Source organism: Sminthopsis crassicaudata, chromosome 4 (genome assembly GCF_048593235.1).
Source record: "Sminthopsis crassicaudata isolate SCR6 chromosome 4, ASM4859323v1, whole genome shotgun sequence".
Taxonomy (NCBI): Eukaryota; Metazoa; Chordata; class Mammalia; order Dasyuromorphia; family Dasyuridae; genus Sminthopsis; species Sminthopsis crassicaudata.
Window position 1 is genome coordinate 476,777,450 of NC_133620.1, and position 16,987 is coordinate 476,794,436.

A 16,987-nucleotide genomic window follows, 5' to 3' on the forward strand; every position below is an offset into this window, starting at 1 on the left:
TTGGGAAATGGTGAATTCGGAAGGTGACTCGGGCGCCAGTGTAGATGGATAGGGAGAGGGCGGATTGGAGGCAGGAAGCCCGGACTGTGGAGGAGGAGATGTGGATACAGAACGTCAGATATCATTGGGTCCAAAGCTCAGTGGGTGGGGGACAATCACATTTATAAATAATGTAAACAAAATTTATAAATAATGTAAACAAGTCATTTTTTTTTTAAGGCAAAAAGAACTAGAGACTGTTCTCGGGTGATTGTGAAAAGAACCGTAGAGGTTCCCAAAGGGGGGGAGGCAGAAGCGATGGGACACGTGAAGGGCAGAGAGAAGCAAACGCGGACCCCGAGACGGTGAAGGGGGGCTGTTGGCTGAGACAGAAAAGGGAAGAGGGACGGGCTCCATGTGGAGGGCCCTGCAGGCCCCCCCAGGCCCAGGGTAGATGTGGGCAATTTGGGGGCCTCTGCACTGAGGTAATAATTGAGGCCGTAGGACTGTGAGATCACCAGAGTAGGGGAGGATGGAGGGAGCCAGAGGGCCAGGAGGACATGCACTTACTGGAAGGAGGAAGACCATGAGGGTACAGTGTCACAACAGCCAAGGAAGGAGCAGGTCAGCACCTTTTATCTCGTCTCCAATTTGGGTTTTCATTAGTTCGTGCTGTTGGGGTTCATAGGAGTGGGCTGACCAGGGAACGGGTGGTTGCGAAGCCCTGGGCTTTGGAAGCACCGAAAGCACGGCCCCGCCTCCTCCTGCAGCTCCCTTCTAGGCTTGGCTCTAGCATCGCCGCTAGAAGGGACCCGCTGGTTTGTCATCCACTTCTCTCTCCGCGTGTGGATGGCCGGAGCCAGCTCCTTCACATTGGGTCCTGAGGGGGCTTTGCAGGCTTCTGGGGTCCTAACCCGTGTCAGAGGAGCCTTTGCCCTGCCCCGATACTGTTGGCTCAGAAAACGTGGGGAGTCCTTGAATCCCCAAGCTCCTCAGGCAGGCAGTGGACGCTGGGCCCTTGTGGCTGGTGCGTGGGAGGTTTCGGTCCGACTGAGGACAGCAGAGGCGTGGGCGCTTTGGGTTTTTGGTCTTTTTCTAGCACACTGTGTCCGTGTCATCATCTAGACTGCTCTCCTTTGTGGAGATCGAAGCATTGTGTTAGCCTGCTAAATTCTAGATTCGAGAGACAAGTAGCCAAATCCTTTGTCCTGGGGCGTGGTTCCGTGGCCCTCGAAAACCAGAACAGAAAACCCAGCGTGTTAAGAAAGCTTTTGTTGAGAATCTTGGAGAGGGAAGCCCTGGTGGGATCTGAGTGTGTGTGGGGGGCCTCGGTGGCTCCCCAGGGGAGGGTGAGGAAGCTGAGCCGGGCAGAGCCCTGGGAAGGCTGGCCGAGGGGAGGGGGCTGCCAGCCGGGAGCACGTGCTGCTTTTCAAGGACCCGTCCGCATCTCCTCAAGCGGGTCCGCTGTCTTTGAGTTTCCTTGACAAGCCGAGCAGAGTCTGGGGGATGGGAACAGGGACCTGGGTTCAAAGCTTCGCAAACCGAGGTTTGGGCTTCTCACCTTTAAAATGGATGAGGAGCCTTTTGGTCCATCCAGTTCCACATGCCATTCAGGTGACCCAATCCCAGGATTCATTTTTGTACACGGACGGGTGTGGCGGTCGGGTCTGCTTTCTGGGGGCACTCGCCCTCAGCTGGCCAGCCGGACCTCCCGGGAGGTCTTCCAAATGCCCTTTGTCCTTGATACCGATACCTCCCCCAAAACCCTTATCCCGCGGAGGAGGGGAAGGCTTTGGGCTCTCCCCTCGGCTCCCCCGTGACTACGCCTGTTCCTTTAAGGTTGTGTGACATCATAAGGCCGCGGAAGCCCCATTACTTGTCATGGAATATTATTTGCCGACTTCCTGAGTATGACCTGAGAGCCATCTTTCCACCTTAAAAGTAGTCAAGTCGTCTTGTGTCATTCTCCTTTAGGGAAGAGAAGAAGGATATGGCCGAGGGGAATGAGTTGATGAACAGGCTCATGAGCGAGAATGCCGACCTGAAGAAGCAGGTCCGACTGATGAAGGAGAACCAGATGCTGAAGCGGCTTCTCAACGAGAGCTGCCACGAAAACAGCAACCGAAATCGAGATGCTCGCGACAACCGCGACTTCATCTTCCCCAAAGTCCCAGGATACCCTGAGGCCTGCTCCCCCGGCGCTGGAGGTAAGCAGGGAGGCGATGGGCCGCAGGGGTGGGGGCGCCGAACTCACCCGAACACGGCCCGTCTCGGTTTGGGGCCGTTCCTCGTTGGTCGTTGTCAAGTACCTAGAGCAGAGCGCCGTGGAGGGTGCCGGGGGCACAGCCCCTGTCCCGAGGAGCCTCCAGGCCCGTAGAAGCTGGCCCTTCCAAGGCTCCCGGAGCCAGGCCAGAGGTGTGAGGAGGGAGGCTGTTCCCTTGAAGCAGAGAAGGCTTTCCGCCGAGGGCCCAGAGCCTGCTTCCCTTGGGGAGAGAGCAGGTGCTGAGGCGGGGGGAGTTTGTCTCCCAGAGCTTGCCAGCCCTTGTGGGCGGTCGGGCCCCACCCCGAAAAGGGGCTCCGTGGGGCCCGCGGGGGCCTCGGGAGCCCGACTGCGGCCGGCCAGGTTAATCTCACTGGGGGATTTCTGCCCGCTCCTCTTGGGCAAACGGATACAAGGAAAGCCCATGGTGCCCATGGGCTCCCCGGGGCGGCTCCACCCCCTCAGCTTCTCTCGGCTTCTCCTCCCTCCCGCCCGGTCCCAATTCAGCCACACTGGACGCTCGCCTGCCCTCTCCCATGGTGGTGCCCACCCAGGGTGAACGGTCAGGCCCCCTTGGGGCTGAGGGGAGGATTCCAGGGGGGCATGTGCGAGCTTCGTCCAGCCTTCTCTGTCGGGCCAGGAGTCCTGGTCAGGGTGTTGGTGCCAGGCCCGCTCCCACCCACGAGCCTGTGAGCCCTTTGAGGCAGGGCCTTTCTCACCCAAGAAGTTAGCCTCCAGGCCAAGGGGGCCCCCCAGCCCACCACCCAAGGGCCTGAGTGGGAGCTCTGGAAGAGCCCCGGGCTGCCCTTGGCTGGCCCTATCTCTGCGGTCTTCAGCTTCCCCTCCCTAAAGCAGGGGCAATGGCGCCTGGCCTCCCCCCTCCGGGCCTGGGCGGGCTGCAGGGAAGTACACCGAGGAGGGCCGGCTGCAGGTGAAGCCCCCTGCAAAAAGACAGGAGCAGCCCGCCGGGCAACGGGTGGTGACCGAGAAGCGGGAAGCGGGCCTCGGCCTCCGCAGAAGCATTCCTGCCGCTTCCCCTCCCAGAGCCCCTTCTTCCTGCCTGAGTCGGGGACCATGGAGCCCGGCCACCTCCCAGGGCCGGCCGCGCTCGCCTTTCCGGGAGCCTGAGTAACGTGGCTTTTTCGGAAAGGGGGAAGCTCGGCACTCTGGGAAACGCTTCTGCTAAGGCCCGTGTGGGATCCGCCTGAGCCGGGGGCGCAGGTTGAGCTCGCGCCGCCCTCACCCTGCCGCCGTGCTGGAGCCGCGGGGGCTGGAGGAGGGCGGGCGGGCTCGCTGGGAGAAGTCCGGCCCACGCTCACGGCCATCGTGGCGGCCATCCTCCTCTCCCTGCGAGCCCCAGGCGGGCCTGCGGGGCTCGGGGTGGCTCCCTGAGGGTGGAACGGAGAGAGTAATGGAGGGAGAAGGGCAGCGGGGGCGCGCGGCCTGGGGTCCTGCAGGGGCCGCGCTGGCCCCAACCCTTTGTTTTTTCAGCTTTGGCGGAATAGAGCGATTGAGTCAGGGCCACTGGGCTCCGGGGGGGAAGACTCCCCCAGGGCCGTCAGATGCAGGGGGAGGGCCCCTTTGCAACACTTAAATAAGAGCTGGCCCGCCCCCTGAGAGCGTGGTCCCCCTCATTGGCCAGAGATCGGATGGCCCGCCCCGGAGGGCGTGGTTCCTGTCTCTGGCTAGAGGGGGAGGGGCCCTTCGCCTGAGGGCGTGGTCCCCATGACTACCGGCCAGAGGGGGTGTGGACATTTCAGGAGGAGGAAGAGGAGGAGGAGGGAGATTGCTCTCGTGCTGAGAGGACCTGGTCCCTTCCACTTCCTGAGGGTCAATGACCTTCAGGTTTAGGAGGAATCTGAAATAGTGGAAAGGGTTTGCCGCGCCTGAGGAGATGAATGAAGGGGAAGGGGAACGGGCAGGGCGGGGACAGGAGCACCAGCAGGGCGGGGACGGGAGCACCAGCAGGGCGGAGATTTAGGCGGCAGCTCCTGAACATTCCGAGCTGGCTAACGAGCCAAGTTCTCGGGGAGCGTTTCTGGCTTCCCACAGGGGTTCTGTGGGGGCAGCCGAGGGGGCGGCTGCGGATCCCCGTAAGCAAGGCCAAATACGGCTCTGCTCGACCTTTGTGGGATGCTCGGCCGGCCCGGGCATCCTTGGCAAGGCGGGGCTGCTAGTTGTTCCATTCCCAGAATGACCTGGGGCCTGAGGCTGAAAAAGGTGGTTTCTATTGCCTTGGACCCCCGTGTCCTTCTGAAAAGAACCGAGGTGTTCTGGGCAGCCTGGGAAAAGCCAGGGCTCTCCGCTGACTGTCGGGCTAAAAAGCCTTGTGGCTGCCTCCTGGCTTTACCAGACCAGCGGTGCCCTAGGGAGCCCAGAGGAGCAGTGGGAAGACTCAGTTTCCCCAAACGTTTTTCAGCCATTCTGAGCTGAATTCCAAAAGGGAAGAAAGCATCTTCTCAAGCCCTTCCCCAGCCCGCTCCCTGAGTTCCTCCCCTCCCCCCCAAAAGTCACCAGCCACTCCTCTTCCGAATCCAGAAGCCCGTTCACCTTCCCCCTTGCTTCCGACACCGCTGCTAGTTTCTCGGAGCAAACACACCCGAAGACCCTGGTCCTCCCGGAGGGGGCTCTACAGCCTCCTTTTGGCTCCAGGAATGGGTTTGGAGATGCTGCCCCAGTTCTCCACTGCCCCTGGACTGGAGGCCTGGGCCACACCGGGGCCAGGGGAAGAGGCCCCGGGGCCCGGCTCTGCGGGTCTGGCCCACATTGGGGCCAGGGGAAGAGGCCCCGTGGCCCGGCTCTGCGGGTCTGGCCCACATTGGGGCCAGGGGAAGAGGCCCCGTGGCCCGGCTCTGCGGGTCTGGCCCACATTGGGGCCAGGGGAAGAGGCCCCGTGGCCCGGCTCTGCGGGTCTGGCCCACATTGGGGCCAGGGGAAGAGGCCCCGTGGCCCGGCTCTGCGGGTCTGGCCCACACCGGGGCCAGGGGAAGAGGCCCCGTGGCCCGGCTCTGCGGGTCTGGCCCACATTGGGGCCAGGGGAAGAGGGCCCGTGGCCCGGCTCTGGGGGTCTGGCCCAGACCGGGGCCAGGGGAAGAGGCCCCGGGGCCCGGCTCTGCGGGTCTGGCCCACATTGGGGCCAGGGGAAGAGGCCCCGTGGCCCGGCTCTGCAGGTAGGGAGTCTTGACTAGACCTCATCTCCCACGGTGTTGGCGTGGAGCAAAGAGAGGTGGGGCCAGACGTGAGTGTCCAGCAGGTCCTGGGAAGTCCAGCCACCAAGCGCTTACCGGCCCAATGCTTAGCCGCGTCTCACAATCAGATGTCTCTCCCTTTCTACCTCAGGCTGGCTTGCTCCAGGGCTCCCAAGCTCCCCTTCTCTACCCGTCCCCTCCACTCCAACCCCTTAAGCTCCTAGCTTGCTGTCCCCCTGGGAAACCCCGCTCCGGTATCAACACATTTCCTTTCACAATGGCTTCCTTTCACGTTTCCTCCAGTTTTTCACCCTCCAAGAAACTTGGCTCCGAGGAGGAGAGCCCGGATTCATGGGCCCTTGTTCTCCCGTTCCCCCAACACCCGGGACAGTGTGGAAGGAGTCACACGAGAGCACAGACGGGGCCCTCCCCGGAACGCAGTCTTCCTTTACTTTTCCCAAACTGATTCTTGCCAGGGTGCCAAACCCCTTTCTTCCATGCCTCCGGCAGCTCAGCGGAAGCCCTGGTCTCCAACATTTCCAAGAAAGCAGGCTCTCTCCCACGGCTCCCAAGCTTCCTTCTCTGAACCCCTCTACACTGTTGCCTGTGCCCTCCTTCCCCAGAGACACACCCTTGTCCAAGGCCCAGCCCTCTCCTTGGCCACAGGGTCCTACCCTGCCCTCACCTTTGCTTGCATTCTTTTTTTTATTAAAGCTTTTTATTTTCAGCGGATAATTTTTCAACATTGGCCCTTGCATGGTCTTGTGTTCCAAATTTTCCTCTCCCCAAGATGGCAAGCACTCCATCATGTGCTCAACATAATAAAATATGTATTAAATCCAATCTATGTAAACATATTTGTACAATTCTCTTGCTGCACAAGAGAAATCAGATCAAAAAGAAAAGAAAGTGCAAGCGAGCAACAAGAGTGACAATGCTGGGTTGTGACCCCCCTCCCTTCCCACGGTCCTCTCTGGGGGTAGCTGGCTCTCTCCATCACAAGACCACTGGAAGTGCTGCCCTCTCTAGTGAGCGCTTTGGTCACCCGTGATTTTCCACGTCTGGCTTCTTCCCTGCTGCCTTACAAGCTTGCCCCGTCGGTTCTCTAGCTCAAGGCTTCGCTTGATCCATACTTTTCCTCAAGCTATTGAGCTCTCCTTCCCTTCTTTACATCAGTCACCTGCACACACGCCTTCTGAGGACGCCTTGTCTAAGCTTCTCGGGTCCCTGCAGGCTGGGGGGGGGGGGGGGTCCTGATGTGTCTCTGGCCACTGGACCAGATGGCTCCGGAGCAGAGAGAGGCGGGTGACCCTGCACTGCCGCCCCACCTCCTTCAATCCAGCTTCCTCGCCCTCTGGGGAGCGCCTCCCTTGTGCCGGCTTCATTCGGTCCTCCTCACTGATCTCTTGTACACTGCACGCTATTGATTGTGCTGCGTTCTTCGCTTCTGGTTTTCGTATTCTCTCTGGCTCCCCTTCTTGAGTTCTCGCAGATCTCTGAACCCTCTGGCAAAGCTGGTCCTCTCCTTTTCTCCTTTTCTCTGATCAACTCCCCTGGTCTCATTTATTACCCGTCAGCCCTTGTCTCCTCATCTCCCATGGGAGAGCACCACATGTTTCTTGGATATTCCCAATCGGATATCCCAGAAGCAGCTGGAACTCAGTGGAGGTCATCCTCTTCCCCCTTTTCTCAGGCCCTCCTGCCTTCAGGGCTGCTGCTCTGCCCCCTACCACCCAGCTGCCGCCACCTCCCACCCCTGTTCTCAGCTTCTCTCAGGCGTGTCATCAGTAACACGCTCATCCTTTTCCCTCACGCCTTCACCCTTCAAGGCCAGCTGGCTGTTCAAGAATATTCAGAGGCATGGCCTATGACCGGCCCACCAAGGCCCCTTACAGTCAGGCTCCAGCCAGCTTCTCCAAGCTCAATGGGCACCACTTTCCCTTCATCTGATCCGAGCACACTGGCCGCCGCGCTGCTCCCCGGGCTCCACGCTCTGTGTCTCAGCTGCCTTCAACACCCAGCATGCTCTTCTTTCCCTCTACCTCTCGGAATCACGGCATCCAGGGAAGCACGCCCTCCAAGAAGCGTTTCCCGAGTCCTGTAGTTGTTGGTGCTTCCCTCCCCCCTCAAATAACCATACACATATATGCGTGAAGATGTACGCATGTGTATGTATTTAGAAATCAATATTTGACATAACATATACACTTGCAACATTTAAGTAGTTAAAGATTTATGGGGGCAGCCAGGTGGCGCAGTGGATAGAGCACCAGCCTTGAAGACCCGAGTTCAAATCTGACTTCAGATACTTAACACTTCCTGGCTGTGTGACCCTGGGCGGGTCACTTAACCCCAATTGCCTCAGCAAAAAAAAAAAAAAAAAAAGAATTTACATACCCTTATGCATTACGAGTATGTATATTTCTTATATGTATATCCATTTACACACACGCGCGCATACACACACACACATTTATTCCCTCCTGGCTTCTTGCAGACCCCAGGGGTCACCCTCCCTGGGAGCCCTGAGCATCCTGGGCATGGTGGATGAGACTAGGAGGGTCTCAGAGGGGAGTGGGGCGGGCCTGGGGCAGAGCCCTACTCTCCTCCGTGTCATTCAGGGCAGTCGCTTCTGGTGACAGTCCCATTCAATGCTGCTTCAGGGAAGGTGCCCATTAGGCACTGAGGGTACAAAGACAAAAGATGGCACAGGTCCTTGCCCTTCAAGGTGTTTACGTTCCATGGGGGGGCGGGTAGCTGCTGCCAGACCAAGTGCAGAGTCATTTCAGGAGGGATAGAGCACCAACAACTTTGGGGATCAGGGAAGGCTTCATGTAGGAGGTGGCACCCAAGCCGAATCTCGCCAAGCCAGGGGGAAAATGGGGCCGTGGGGGGCAGAGCCTGAGCGAGAGCAAGTCTGGGGGGCAGCAGGGAGAAGGGCGGAAGCAACGTCAGTCACTTCACGATTTTACCTAGGGCCAGCCTTGAGCCCGGAACCTCTCGTTTCCCTCCTGTGCACTTCGGTTCAGTCGTCTGTAAAACAGTCGTCATCTGCCGCTCCAGGTATGAAACCCGTTTATCCAAAGAAGGAAGTCTTTGTCTCTGTAGGTCTCCAAGGGCTGGCCGTGAAGTTGGGCTGACAGAAGGACCCAAGGCTGATGGGAGGGCCGCTTGTGTCTGTAGGTCTTTAAGAGCTGGCCATAAAGCCCAGGACTGGAGGAAGGGCCCAGGACTGACGGGAGGGCCGCTTGTGTTCGTGGGTCTCCAAGGATTGGCCATGAAGCCGAGAACTGGCGGAAGGGCCCAGGACTGATGAGAGGGCCGGCTCATGTGTGGAGGTCTCTAAGAGGGCCCTCTTAGTCCAAGGCATCCCCCTGGGATGGAATTCCAGCCCCATTTTGGGCAAAAACCACAACTTGGCTAAGGTGGAAGCTCCCGGGGGGGAGGGACGGGACGGGACGCCTTTGAGTGGACAACACTCGTCAGGATGTCATTTTAACAAATTAGTCTTACCACTCAATGCTTCTGCTGTTCGTAGCGTTTTTATATAGCTCCCCATGCACTACTAAGGGTTGGGGGCCGGATTACGAATTAAGTGTTAAGACGTAGGAGTGTCCGTCCGGTGTACAGATGGAGACACCATTGGGAAGCAGCAGGGGGAGGGCAGCTTGTTAGCTCGCGCTGCCCTGACTTGGCCATGGAATTTCCACCAACGGAACCTTCCCAGGATGTGGTGTTTTCTGAGAAAAGGACGCCCTCCTTTCTCTCCGGAGACATTTCCTGGAGCCAAGAGCCTCCTCCAGACCCTAGGGTGAAGACGGGTTCCCGCCCCAGGGTGGGCTGGGCTGGTCAGACCCCTTTGTAAAGGGGGTGGGTTGGGAGGCTGCTGGGGGCGAGGGTCCCAGAGTTCTGGCTCTCGCTGAGCCAGCTTTATCAGAGAATCTAGCAGTGAACGCGCTGGCTAGATTGTAGCTCTCAAATATTAGCCCCAGCTCTAGCCAGTAAGGCCTTGCTGAGGGCCGCTATTTGCTGGGTCCCAGGGGAACAAAGTCCCTCAGGCGGAGTGGCCTCCATTGCTCCATATCATCCACTTGTGAGCTTGTGGGATGGGGAAGAGGAAGGGGCACTGAATTAATGTCATGGAAGGAGCTGATAGGAGGGGGAGATGGCATTAACAACTGCTGGTGGCCGTCAGGGAGGACTCTCTGGATAGGGCGGCTGTGTGACCCATGCAAAGGCCCGAGAGTCAGGAAACAGGAGGTCGAATCTGGGAAATAACTACCTGCAGTGGAAGTAGGAACCAGATTGTGGAGAGTTGAAATGGCCAGAGCTTTTCTGGGTCTTGTGTTTCTGGGAGACCCCGGTGGGCAAAGGTTCAAACCTGGAGCTCAAAGATTTCCCAGGGACCTCTGGTATGTGTCTCTCTTATATTCACTGACCCCTTAGTGAAGCTCAGCATTTTCTTTAATGATTGGTTCCGAAAAGGGGCCCCGGCTTCACCGGGGACAACAGGGGGAAGAAATCGAAAGGGGCCCCGGCTTCACCGGGGACAACAGGGGGAAGAAATCGAAAGGGGAACCCGGCTTCACTGGGGACGGTAGGAAGAAGAAATCTGAAAAGGGGTCCCAGCTTCATCGGGGGCCACAGGGGGAAGAAATCGAAAGGGGAACCCGGCTTCACCGGGGGCCACAGGGGGAAGATGATCAGCCTTACTCTCAGATGGTGCTTCAGGGGCCAGAGGCGAGCTCAGGACGGAGGAGGGTTGCAAAGCGCCCAGCAGACATTAGTAGATGGCGGCGTAGGTGCCCACCCCTTGTGAAAGCCTGAGGGTGGGACCTGCATTCTCACCTGGACAAACCAACCTATGCCAGCTGGGCATTGGGCCCCTCCGCATGGGGACAGGGCTTTCCTCGCCAGTGAACATGGGAGCCCCTCTGTGGGCAGGCTCTGGGCTAAGCACTAGCCGTGTATAAGGACAGGCCCTGCCCTCACAATCTCTTGGGGGAGAACATGTCCAAACAAAGCTCCCAGAGAAGAACTGGTGGGGTCTGAATACGGAGTGAAGCAGACTTTTTTTTTTATTTAAAAATTTTTTCTTGGTGTGTTATTGTGAGGTTTTTGTGACCTGGTTTTTTTTTTTTCCCCCAACGTGGAAAAACATGGAAAGGGGTTTTACATGACCTGTATCAAATTATTTGCCTTCTCAATGGGAGGAAAGGAGGAAGAAGAGAATTTGGAACTCAAAAATTTAAAAACAAAAGTTAAAATTGTTTTTAAATGTAATAGGCAAAAAACAAAATACTAAACAAACAAACAAACAAACAAAGGCGGCAAATCTGTAAACAACAATCAAATAAAAACCTCCCCAACCCGAGATCATGGGACCAAATGAAACAAGAAATTTCATAGAGAAAAATGTAAAATCTTATGCTTGGATAGAAGTCAACTTTGCAAGTACAAAAAGGAGGCAGTGCTTGGGAGCACTGGAGGATGAGCCGGGGCTCCAAGTGAACCCCAGTCTGAATCAGTAGAAAATGCAGGAGGCTCTCAGCTGCCCCGAGAGGCTGCATGGCCGGGACCAGGGAGGCAGGGGTCCAGATGAAACCTGTGCTGTGGAAACATGGCTTGATCTGGGGGGCTCAAGACAGAGCCTGGACAAGGGAACACTTGGCAGGACCACTGGTCACGGCTTAGCTCATGTGCTCCAGCCTCCTTGCTTTACAGATAGAGGAACTGAGGGGGAGGGACCAAGCCATTAAGTGTCAGAGATGGGATTCGAATCCAGGGCCTGGACTCTGCAGCTTGGACTCTTCTCAGGGGTCCTGCCTGCTGTGGAGGGAGGGGGGGTCCTTGGAGACTTAAGGCTCCCAGACAGTGAAGGGGAGGGAACTGCTGGGGGAGGTGGGGAGTGGAGGGAGTGGGGATGGGGGCAGATTCAAGCTGGATCTCAGGAACCGGAAAACTCACTGATGCTGAGAGTTGCCTCCATGTGATCCGAGCTGCCTCAGGGTTGCTTTCCCTGGACCGCTGCTTCCGGATGACATCAAATGGGCTCTGTGTGTGTGTGTGTGTGTGTGTGTGTGTGTGTGAGTGATATTGTGTGTATGTGTGACACTGTGCCATTGTGTTTGTGTGTGTGACAGTGTTACATTGTGTGTGACTATGTATTATGTGTGTGTATTTATGTGTACCATATTGTGTTTTCATGTCACGTGCATTTGTATTGTGATATGTGTGAGATTGTGTAGAACGTTGTGTGCATGTACATATGACATGTGTATGTGCGTGACTGTGTGTGACACATTGTGAGGTGATGTCACGTGAGATTGTATTGTATGTGTATATTTGTATGACATTGTGTGACAACATGGTGTGTTTGCATAATGTGCATGTGTGTTGTGGCGTGTGGGACACTGTAACATTGTATTCACGTGTATATGCTATTGGGTGTTACACTGTGACATCATGTTGTGACATTGCATTGTTTGTGACATGTGTGACACTATGTATTGTGGCGTGTATGACATTGTAACATCGGGTACATGTGTACCCAATGGGTGTAGGCATTGTGTGTGACACTGTTGTGGCGTGGGACGCCGTGACATTGTGTGTGTGCGCTTTGTGCCGCCGCGTGTCTGTGACCCCCTCGTGTCCCTTCTGTCCCAGTTGCAGAATACGGGAGGCTCATCAACGTCCCCGAGGCGTCCACCCAGCTCCAGCCCTCGGCCCTGGAGGACCTGCTTTACTCCCACATCAACATTTCCAACGAGGAGGACACCTCGTCTCCCACCTGCAACACCCCCTCCCAGGTGGCTTTTAAGGGCTTCCTCAGCCCCCCCGACATCTACTCCTCGAGAACCACCGAAAGGAAGCTCAGCCAGCTGCTCAGCAACATGCAGGACTCCATGATCGACAAGCCCATGGCTGAGTCCAAGGAGATCCGGCAGAAGAAAGTCTGCTTCTCCGAGAGCGGCCTGCCCGGAGGGGACAAGATGAGAAAAAGCTATTACTTAAATGGTACCGGGACCCTACGGGGAGCGGGGGGGGGGCTGGGGAGCACAGAGCCCCTCTCATCCGGAGGAGAGGATCCTGGGGGGCGGGGCTGGGGAAGCTCCTGCCTTCATGGAGCTTCTAATCTAAGAGACGAGACTACTGTGAGAGCCAGCCTTTCTCCCATCCCTGAGAGGGAAGGTCCAGGAGTGACTAGGTTCACCTTTGACCTCTGGGGCACCCTGTGTCTGTTGGCACAAAGGCTCACCCTCTGGGTGCTTTGGTTCCCACATACGTGAGGTGAGAGGTCACCTCTGAAACACCCTGAAGACCCAAGGGCCCTCAGATGTTGGTTATTCCCAGGAGGGACACTTAGGGTTCCCTCAGCAAGGCCACTTCTGGGCAGGAGCCCCCCATTCGACCTTCCTGTCCCTGGGCCCTGTTCCCCAGGGCTGCTCCTCCAGAAGTCTCTGCGAGGTCAGTTGGCAAACAGGAAAGGGGCGTATAACATCTCTTCTGCCCTCCGGCCTCTGGGAGGCCCCAGCCTCTCCACTTGGGAACTCTGGGGGACAAAAGTCCTCTGTCGGGCCCTTGGAAGTTGGGAGCCAGGCTGGCTGGGGGCTGGAGGGGCCTGCCCATGTGCTGCCCAGTGAGTTAGGAGAAAGGCGAGGTTCTAAGGATCAATGCAAAGTTTACACATAGGTGCGAAGAAGACTGGGCAAAACTTCCCAAAAGGAGCTGGGCGGCTTGGGGCTGGGTGCCGGGGTCCGGGACCACAAAAGCCAAATCTCCTTCCCAGCCTCGTTAAGAGGGAGGCCTTAGGACCCACCACAAACAGGGCCTATGGGCTCCATTGTAACTCCCGGGAGGGGCTGGCAGAGCAGAGGCCGAGGGCTCTCCGGCCGCCATGCAGGAGGGCAGAGGCTAGAGCCCCGTGACCTCCTGTGCTCTGGCGGCCCTCAGCTCCAGGTCACACACCCCGTTCCTTCACACACCAGTGATATTGTCTAGACATGTGGAGGGTCTTGGGCTGGGGATTATTGGAATCTAGAACCCTTGAGTGCCGGACCTCAACCCATCCAGGTTTTACAGGTGATTTGCCCAAGGTCGGAGGGCAGAGAAGGCCCCTGGGGATTCCATGATCTTTCCATGACAGTGTGGCTGCTTCGTAACCCACCTGTGTCTTTTTCTTTGCCCTCCCCCCAACCATGGCTCCTCCCTTCTCTTCTCCCCGACCTGCCTTTCCCTCTTTATCCCTGGCCCGTTAATTTACCTGGCTTAGTCCACTTCAGTTAATCTGAGTGCCCTTCTGTACCCCCCTTGTTCTAAGCCACCTTGTCCACTGCCCTAAATCTACACGTCCTTCTACATCTCCCTTATCCTATTCCCTCCCGCCTTATTTCTTAATAGATTCTGGAGGGTGCCGTACCCTTCGTGGTGCAGTGTTGTCTAGTCATCCAGGTGAGCAGGTTTTCGGGGTTATGAGCCCCCCAATGCTTCTGTGCTGGTTCTTCCCCTGCACCTCGTTTGTATGACCTAATGACCACTTCTACCTCATCCTAGACGGTTTTGCTTTTTTAGAGTCAGAACATGCTCAGTTCTGCCCCAGCCTTTCTTTTGAGCTGCTCAATTACTGGTCTGCATCTTAAACATCGTAAACATATGGTATACAGTTTGTCCACGTTCAGTTTCTTGAAATGGATCTTTGATGTTAGCTTTTATATGTTAAATTTTCTATTAAATTTGGGAATAGCTGAAAGAAAGTCCTGAAAATCTACAACTACATTGAATGTCCATTTCTTTTTGTTCAATATTATGGATAATTTTTCTGAATATGATATTTTTGAATATGATTTCTGAATACGATAGTTCTTTTGATTGCCAGTATATATTATTTTAGGACTCTGTGATCTTTTATTGTGGCTACTGATAAATTCTGTACAATTCTAATTGCAGCTCCAGCATATTTGATTTTTTTTTTGTTTGTTTCTTGCAGAATTTTCTTTTTGATCTGGGAGTTTCATAACTTGACAATAATATTCCTATGTGTTTTCCACAAAGGATTTCTTTGAGGTGGTGATTGGTGGATTTTTTCTATTTCTCTTTTCTCCTCCTGTTTTATCACGCCAGGACAATTTTCTTTGATTATTTCTTGCCTTACTGTGCCAAGATTCTTTTTCTGGTTTCAATTTTCAGGTACCCCAGTTTTTCTTATATTTTCTTTTCTTATTCTGTTCTCCAAATCCGTTGTTTTTCTTATGTTTCATATTCTGTTCTATTTTTTTCATTCTTTATATTTTACTTTGCTATTTCTTGGTCTCTTATAGCTTCACTGGCTTCCCTTTGTCCATTTCTATTTTCAGAATTATTTTCATCTTTAAGACTCTGTATCTCCTTTTCTAGTTGGTTAACTCTCTTCATGCCATTTGAGGGACAATGGAAGGAAGATGGGGAGGCTTAGTCAGAGAGCCGGCAGGTATAGGCAGCTGCTGTTCTGTGGGAGAGGTTTAAGCTCTTTGTGTTTGGCCCCAGAAATCAGAAGACCCACCCCAAGGGGCTGATGGAGGTTGGATGTTGGGAAGAGTTTGCAGACAACAGGCTGGCTGCCCCAGGGCCCCAGGGGCTTCCCAGAAGGTGCTGCTGGCCTCCTCCCAGTTCCTGGATATCACCTCCATCCCTGACTCATTTTAGGCCCCTGGAGAGTGAAAGGAGAAGGGGAGAGGAGATTGAACAAGCTTCCTCATCAGTGAGGGGTGCTGTGGGGGGTTTCCCCCAGGAGCTTCCCAGGGTATCTTTGGCTACAGAATTGTAATATGGGAGAAAGCTGGCCTTGGCTCCAGGAAGGGTGGTCTCCCCGGGCCAGCTGGGTGGCTTCTCTGTACTCTGGGCAACTCGAAAGCCAGCCTCTAGTTTGTAGTGCCAGTCTCCATGACGGGAGGGAGTTCTTAGGTACATAGTCCCTGTTATCAGTGAATGAGATAAACCCCAAATGGCCAATATTCTTAGTGGCTCAGCCATGGATCTGGCCCCTTTTGTTTACAGGCAGATTCGCATTTTCAGACAATTTCTTAAAAGGAGTACCACGAGTTCAAATAAGAGAGCCAGGCCTGTCTTCCTATGAGGGACCGAGCCGCCCTGGCCATGGCCTCCCTCTTAGCCCCCTTTCTCTTCCTCCCTCCCCACTCTTCCCAGAAATACAGAGTTTTACCAGTGCTGAGAAGGATGGGAGGATCGTGGGAGAGATCGCCTTCCAGCTGGACAGACGAATCCTGGCGTATGTCTTCCCGGGTGTGACACGGCTCTATGGGTTCACAGTGTCCAATATCCCTGAGAAGATCAAACAGGTAGGAGGCTGGTGGGGGCACAGAAGCTGTCAGGGGCACAGAGGCTGACAGAGGCAGGGAGGCTGACCCGATGAGCCAGTCTCTCTGATCAGCCTTGGGTTTGGGACCCCTGCAGCCTCCCAGAAGGTGAGCTGCTTCTGAACTTTTGGGTAGGGGACTAGAATTAGAAATGAGCTCACTGTGGTGGGAGCAAGGATGCCCCCCCCCCCACAACGAGCAACCCCTCACTCCAGCCACCTCCCTTCTCCCCTCCCCCCCCTACAGACCTCCATCAAGTCTTTGGATGGCTCTGTGGATGAGAAGAAGCTGCGGGACCTGACCCACCGCTACCTGACCCTGACCACGCGCCTGGAGAAGCTGGGCTACAACCGCGAGGTGCACCCCGTCTTCAGCGAGTTCCTGATCAACACGTACGGCATCCTGAAGCAGAGGCCCGACCTGCGCTCCAACCCCCTGCACAACAACCCGGCCGCCCTGCGCAAGCTCGTCATCGACATCGTGCCCCCCAAGTTCCTCGGGGACTCCCTGCTGCTCCTCAACTGCCTGTGCGAGCTCTCCAAGGAAGACAGCAAGCCGCTCTTTGCCTGGTGAGCGCTGATGCAAAGCCATACTCAGATCCTCAATTTTTTTACAATACAAGTGCTTGAGTTAGTGTGCCAGCTGCGCCTGCTGGGATCATTGCGGCTCCTGCAGGGGGGCGGGGGGCACCAGACTGGGGGGGCCACGAGCTGGGCCGGGGGACCAGGAACACAAGATGGGCTGGGGCACTGGGCGGGGTGCGAGCTGGGTCGGGGGACCAGGAACACGAGCCAGACTGGGGACTGGGGGGTGCGAGCCGGGCCAGGCGATTGGTGGGGCATGAGCCAGACTGGGGGACCAGGAACACTGTGGGGGTACAATTCAGGTGGGGAGATGGGGGGCTGCAAGCTGGGCTGAGGGACGGGAGGGGGGGTGTGAGCCGGGCAGGGGGACCAGGAACACGAGATGGGCTGGGACACTGGTGGGGGGTGCCAGCTGGGCCAGGGGACAGGTGGGGTACAATCCAGGCGGGGAGATGGGGGGGTGCAAGCCGTGCTGAGGGACGGGAGGGGGGATGAGCCGGGCAGGGGGACCAGAGGAGTGCGAACCAGGCCAGGAACATTGGAGGACATGATCCAGGCCAAGGGATTGGGGAGCTCTGGGCTCCTGGGGCAGCAGCAGCTTCGATTGCCTGATGCACGTGGGAG

The 16,987-nt window shown here is 56.3% G+C and overlaps 1 protein-coding gene across 4 annotated transcripts; it reads left to right on the forward strand.

Moving 5' to 3' along the window:
* Positions 1–480: 480 nt before the first annotated feature.
* On the forward strand, positions 481–16,420 carry SPATC1L (spermatogenesis and centriole associated 1 like). 4 transcript variants are annotated; one of them, XM_074264495.1, is made up of 7 exons: positions 485–603; positions 1,954–2,186; positions 8,404–8,490; positions 12,094–12,444; positions 13,828–13,878; positions 15,610–15,761; positions 16,026–16,420. In XM_074264495.1, exons 1-7 carry the CDS (start codon positions 512–514, stop codon positions 16,350–16,352), a joined length of 1,293 nt encoding a protein of 430 aa, XP_074120596.1. In that variant the 5' UTR covers positions 485–511; the 3' UTR covers positions 16,353–16,420. The 4 variants fall into 4 exon arrangements, with proteins under 4 accessions (XP_074120599.1, XP_074120596.1, XP_074120597.1 ...); XM_074264496.1 differs by lacking the exon at positions 13,828–13,878 and having other exon boundaries at positions 495–603; XM_074264497.1 differs by lacking the exon at positions 8,404–8,490 and having other exon boundaries at positions 498–603.
* Positions 16,421–16,987: the final 567 nt, after the last annotated feature.